Source organism: Zea mays, chromosome 2, assembly GCF_902167145.1.
Source record: "Zea mays cultivar B73 chromosome 2, Zm-B73-REFERENCE-NAM-5.0, whole genome shotgun sequence".
Taxonomy (NCBI): Eukaryota; Viridiplantae; Streptophyta; class Magnoliopsida; order Poales; family Poaceae; genus Zea; species Zea mays.
In genome coordinates, this window is record NC_050097.1 from 46,273,215 (window position 1) to 46,279,713 (window position 6,499).

General features: G+C 59.0%; 1 protein-coding gene across 1 annotated transcript; it reads right to left on the reverse strand.

Moving 5' to 3' along the window:
* Positions 1–525: 525 nt before the first annotated feature.
* LOC100383488 (uncharacterized) lies at positions 526–2,419 on the reverse strand. Its single transcript, NM_001368207.1, has 2 exons — positions 1,852–2,419; positions 526–1,744 (listed from the first exon to the last, which is right to left on the reverse strand). The coding sequence occupies exons 1-2, from the start codon at positions 2,325–2,327 to the stop codon at positions 841–843; spliced, it is 1,380 nt and encodes a 459-aa protein (NP_001355136.1). The 5' UTR covers positions 2,328–2,419; the 3' UTR covers positions 526–840.
* Between the last annotated feature and the right edge of the window lie 4,080 nt (positions 2,420–6,499).

The following is a 6,499-nucleotide window of genomic DNA, read 5'->3' on the forward strand; positions in this document are numbered from 1 at the left end:
AGGAACATGCCCCCTCCAGACCTTCCTCAGGGCTTGCCTTCAACGCAGCAGCAGCTAAGGTGGTGGCTGAAGAAGAGGCGCTGGCAGTCGCGAACGTTGGGCTCAGCGTCATCCTTACCGAGTGCCGGCTGCTGCAGACCCTGGACATACTCGGGCTGCTGGAACGTCAGGCTTGAAGGCGACGTCGTGGAGAGGTGCTGCGGGCTCAAGTTTTGGTTTCAGTCGATGATTCTGAGGTAGTTTCGGTATTGTATTTTGATGCCCGGCGGCACATCTACCCTTCATGTCCATTGCTAATGCATACCCTACGCTATACTGATTGTGCTTATACGCTTGCGCTGAGAAGCAAATAAGCTTAATTAATTAAGAGTATAAAAGTAAAATATAGGAGCCGTGGGGGAAATAGAGGTGGTTCCTGACATGAGACAATTTCTGAATGTTCTTGTGGTAGCTTTTATCATCTGAAAAGTCTCTTCAAATACTTCTGGTATTTCGCCGGATTGAAAGGTTGGAACTAGAGAAATTGATGGCACTGTCTACTGAATTCTGTTTCTTCGCTTAAATACTTTTTTGTGTCCATGAAGTCTAGGCTTCTAGGGTTCATGCTGCTTCCGTTTATAATTTGCATAAACTAGTATCGGAGTGAAAGACGATGGTCCTTCCATTTGCTACTCTGATTACTGAATGGTTACGCGTTTCTGCATATACAGTTCAGGAATTTCTGTCAGAAGCTAATACAGAGCACCAGTATCTAATCTCCGATGTGCAAATTCTCTAAAACCCTGGCCCTGAGTGCAAGATCATGAGACGAAGTTTCCAGTCCAGGCGGAACCTATCTATCTATGGCAAGGAGTCGCAGCTGGCCTTGGCGAAGGTGATCTTGCCCCGGCGCAGGTTAAAGAGGACGCGCATGTTCTGCAGCTGGAAGTTTCCAAGGATGGACACCCCGCTCGTCCTGCCGATCATCAGGCACATCATCCTGCCGTCCGTGACGAACAGCCGGTCCCGGTCGAGCTCCAGCCACCGCCCGTCGAACGACAGCGACACCGTCGGCACGTACACCCGGTCCATCCCCACGCCTTCCGGCAGGATGAAGCAGAGGTCCAGCCCCAGGCGGAGCGACGGGGTGGCGCGGGGCAGCCTTATCTCCTCCTCCAGGTCGTCCGCCAGCTCGTCGTACAGCGACGTCTCCAGGAACGAGATCGTCGACGCGACGTCCACGATCATCCCGTACGCGTTGGCACCGCCAGCGCCGACGATGCCGCCTCCTCCTCCTCCTCCTCCACCACCAGCACCACCCGAGGGCGGCGACGTTGCGTTCCTGGTGGTGCCGGGGGTCTGGTCGCCCACGGCCAGCCCGTCGAGGTTGAGGTAGTAGTAGGACGGGTACCGCGTGCTGGACGACATGGTGACGGTGACCCGGTCCGACATGTTCCGGACGGCGTCCGCGCCCGCGCCGAGCACGAGCTTTCCCGAGGTCCTAGACATGGGCGGCGGCAGGCAGTACATGAACCGATGGACCGAGAGCTGGGATACCAGCGAGAGCGGCCCGCGGCCGAGGCCGACCAGCCCCGACGCCTGCGCGGCAGGGCCCCCGACGCTGGAGTCGCTGCAGCCGAAGACCACGGCGTGGAAAACGTCGCCTCCGATGGCCAGCTTGTCTATGGCCAGGGTGCCCTTCGTCACCCCGTGCCCGCTGTACTTGTAGGTGTACTGGCACGCTCCATCGTCGTCCTCGTGGCATCTGTTTGCGTGTGTGTGGTGTCAGTAGGCTTGCGTCTCGATTGCACGTAGTAGTAACCTTGCTGGTGGTGCATGCAGTGCGCGAGCCCTGCGTCGTCGAGTACGTACCTGTGGCCGTCCAGCTGGGCGCAGGTGTCGCTGGTGCATGGCACGACGGCGTAGGAGGAGGAGAGCTTGGGGTTGAAGACCGGGTCGAGCTGGCGGTAGCAGCTGACGCAGGGCTGGCACTGCATCCAGACGAGGTCGCTGGCCGTGTCGATGGCCGCCGAGAAGAAGTGCTGCGGCGTGCCGGTGCCGAGCTTGACCAGGTACTCGCCGCCCCCGGGCACCAGCGGGGCCTCGCTCGCGACGGCCTTGCCCGCCTCGTCCGCGGCTCCGCCGCCAGAGCGCGCCACGATCCCCGGTCGGTCGAGGCTGCGCTGCACGGCGCGCCGGATGAGCTCCTGGTCCGTGAGGTTGGCGGCCGCCGCGGCGTCCACGCGCGCCAGCTCGAGGTGGAGCGACCGCCGCGGAGTCACCGAGCCGCAGCGCGCCGGGAGGACTGGGAGGGCGAGGAAGAGCAGGAGTAGCACAAGCAGCTCCATGGCGCCGGTTGAGGCCAGCCAGAGGCTATATGCTGCGTGTCGTGGTTGGCAAGCACGAGCCAGCCAGGTCCTCGAACGAGCGCGGCAAGGTGTCCTTTGCTTGACTGTGAAATGGGTTAAGTAGACGAGCGACCGACGGCGACAGCTTTCGTCGGCCACACAAAGCTGGTGCGCGGCAAAGGCGAGCTGGTTGCTGTTAGCATTGCGTCGCAGCGCACGGCCACGGCATGACATCCATGCGTTCTTTTGTGAACGTAACGTACGCGCTATCATTTCTCAAAGAACACGAGACCTTTTTTGAATGCTCTGCTACTGCTAGAACGTTCGGCTTTTGGGTAGATAGGGATTTTCAGGAGCAGCAGAGCAGCCAGCAGGCAAAAAAAAAATCTCAGAGAGAATGGAGCTGAAAACACGAGGACGAAAGTGGAGAATGCACGGCGGAAATGCGCGGAGGGTCGCAACATGATCGCGCTGAGCAATATGGGCTGTGCCAGCGGTTTTGCGACGTTTGGACCATGGAAAAACTGATGATGCTGCTGACAAGCACGCTGCAGGGTCGGCTTGGCCCAGTTAGCTAGGCTGAATTTTTTAATGAAGTCGTAACAAACGATAAATGTCATCAACGACCAAGGAATATATTTAACTTTCTCTATCAATACTAGTAGTACTGTATCGATGTACGTGTGTCTAGATAGAGCATGCCTTATATTATGTGATAAGAACAAAAAGTGGTTACACCTTATATTATGGAACAGAAGGAGTAAAACCTAAATCAGTTCTAAATATCATCGACGATAAATGTCATCCCAAATTGCTTCTACACATCAGTCATCGAAATTTCTTACACCCCAGTCATCTAAATTTGTAAAAATTGACGAGTCAAGTATGCTACTACAGCTTGTTTGTATGAACCAGCAGCATGAAGCTCATTCCGAGATCAACGTTACTAAGTTTTTTTGGCATAAAAAAACGTTCCAAAACAATTCAAATTGTTTAGAGTAAAACCAAAACTGGTGGAAGTGAATGAGTTGAATGCCTCTGTTTCTTTATTGCTTTTCATATATATATACATATCCATAATATAACAATGGAGTATTGTCGGCGTTTCGACCCCGGGGGTCACTGGACCGACGAGTAAATTGTCGCCGCGTGCCCCAGCCCAGATGGGTCGGCGCGAGACGGAGCGCGAAGGGGGGAAATGGAGCCGGAGGGAGACAGGCGTAAAAGGGGAAACCCGCGGCCTTCGTGTTTGTCCCGCGCCCAGGTCGGGTGCGCTTGCAGTAGGGGGTTACAAGCGTCCGCGTGGGAGAGAGCGAGAGGCTTATGCGCGCCGTCCCGTCCTTCCCCGCGCGGCCAACCCTCTGTAAGAGGGCCCTGGACCTTCCTTTTATAGGCGTAAGGAGGGGGTCCAGGTGTACAATTGGGAGGTGTAGCAGTGTGCTAACGTGTCTAGCAGAGAGGAGCTAGTGCCCTAAGTACATGCCGTCGTGGCAGCCGGAGAGGTTTTGGCACCCTGTTCGTGTGATGTCGTGGCCGTCGAAGGAGCGCTGGAGCCTGGCGGAAGGACAGCTGTCGGGGCTGTCGAGTCCTTGCTGACGACTCCTTGCTTCCGTAAGAGGGCTGAGAGCCGCCGTCGTCATGGAGCATGCGGGGCGCCATCATTACTTGTTTACCGGGGCGAGCCAGATGGGATGCCGGTCTTGTTCCCCGTAGCCTGAGCTAGCTAGGGGTAGGGTAATGATGGCCCCTCCTGTGACGTGGTCGGTCCGAGCCCTGGGTTGGGCGAGGCGGAGGCTCCTCCGAGGTCGAGGTCGAGTCTGTCTTCCGAGGTCGAGGTCGAGTCCGAGCCCTTGGGTCGGGCGAGACGGAGACCGCCGGCTGAGGCCGAGGTCGAGTCCGAGCCCTGGGTCGGGCGAGGCGGAGTTTGTCGTCTTCCGGGGCTGAGCCCGAGTCCGAGCCCTAGGTCGGGCGAGGCGGAGTTCGTCGTCTTCCGGGGCTGAGCCCGAGTCCGAGCCTTGGGTCGGGCGAGGCGGAGTTCGTCGTCTTCCGGGGCTGAGCCCGAGTCCGAGCCCTGGGTCGGGCGAGGCGGAGCTTCCTATGGCGCTTGAGGCCGGACTTGGCCGCTGTCAGCCTCACTCTGTCGAGTGGCACAGCAGTCGGAGCGGCGCGGGCGGCGCTGTCCTCTTGTCAGGCTGGTCAGTGGAGCGCCGAAGTGACTGCGGTCACTTCGGCTCAGTCGACTGAAAGGCGCGCGTCAGGATAAGGTGTCAGGCCACCTTTGCATTAAATGCTCCTGCGATACGGTCGGTCGTCGTGGCGATTTGGCCAAGGTTGCTTCTTGGCGAAGACTGGGCCTCGGGCGAGCCGAAGGTGTGTCCGTTGCTTGAGGGGGCCCTCGGGCGAGACGTGAATCCTCCGGGGTCGGCTGCCCTTGCCCGAGGCTGGGCTCGGGCGAGGCGAGATCGTGTCCCTTGAGTGGACCGAGCCTTGACTTAATCGCACCCATCAGGCCTTTGCAGCTTCGTGCTGATGGGGGTTACCAGCTGAGATTAGGAGTCTTGGGGGTACCCCTAATTATGGTCCCCGACAGTAGCCCCCGAGCCTCGAAGGGAGTGTTAATACTCGCTTGGAGGCTTTTGTCACACTTTTTTGCAAGGGGACCGGCCTTTCTCGGTTGCGTTTTGTTCCGGTGGGTGCGCGCGAGCGCACCCGCCGGGTGTAGCCCCCGAGGCCTCGGAGGAGTGGTTTGACTCCTTCGAGGTCTTAATGCGTTTCGCGATGCTTCGGAGGACGGTCAAGGGCAGACTCGACTTTTTTACATACGCCCCTGCGTCGCCTTTCCGCAAGGAGGGGGAAAGCTCCATATTGCCCTTGGAGGGCGCCGAACATGGTGTCTCCAGTGAGCTGCTAACGGGTAATCCGAGTGGACGCCCGTGCCCCATTTGTTAGGGGTCGGCTAGAGGCCCAGAGGCGCGCTCCAAAAGTACCTGCGGGTGATTTGCCGGACGCGGTCCCCTTTTGACGGGGTCCGAGGGCTCGATGCCTCCCTCCGATGGGACTCTGTTACAAGATCGTTCCCGTTGGTCTCGGAAATGTCCTAGGGTACCTCGGGAGCGTAGCCCGAGCCTTGGTTATGTATCGAACGTACCCCGGGTCATCCCTCGCTCTGCGTCTGAGGCGGCTGTGGACCCTTCGAGGGCCAGCCTGCGAACCCCTGATCAGTAGTGGGTGCGGAGCCCGAATGGCCTGAGGCGGCCATTGAACCCTTCCGAGGGGCCGGCCTTCGAACCTCTGACAAGTAGTGGGCGCGGAGCCCGAGTGGCCTGAGGCGGCCGTTGAACCCTTCTGAGGGGCCGGCCTTCGAACCTCTGATCAGTAGTGGGCGCGGAGCCCGAGCGCTCTGAGGCGGCTGTTGAACCCCTCCGAGGGGCCAGCCTTCGAACCTCTGATCAGTAGAGGGGCTCGGGGCCCGTTTCCTTCGCGAAGAAGGATCCCTTTCGGGGTATCCCCCTTTCCCGGTCCCTGTTGTAAGAGAGAGAAAGAGGAAAAGGAAAAGGAAAAGGATACGGAATCGAATGACGTGGCGCACCTTTTTTGACGCGGTCATTATGGCGAAGGCGAAGTGTCGCCCGCTTCTCCTGCCAAAGGTGCCGCCTGTCTCGCCGCAGAGTCAACGCGACGGGACGAGTGGTTCGCGGGGCAGCCGTTGCACATGCGCGAGCCGTTCGAGGAACGGGTGTTTCGCTTCGAGTTTTGAATCCCGCGGTGGGTTCGGGCGACGCGTTGAACGGGTCTCGCCTGGGTCTTTATATATTCGGGAGGGGGATCGGTGACAGTTCTTTGCTCTGCTACTTGCCTCCTTCTTAGGTTTTCGCAACCCGAGAGAATAGCCAGAGAAAAGGAAACCGCCCACCCAGTCCTTTCCGTCGCCACCTCCTCTGCTTGGTGATGGCCGACCGAGTGACCATTGTTCCGCCGCGCGACCCGTGGCCTTTCTCCACCATCACGGCGGATGACCTGGAGGCCCTCGTCGCTGAGGGTTTACTTCGCCCTCTCTCCGATGAGAGGCAGTCGGAGTGGATGCCCCCCCCAGCGGAGCCGCCCCGTCCCCGCCGCCGGGGTATGTCGTGAGCTTCGTATCCTTTCACGAGCGGGGGTTCGGAGTGCCGGCA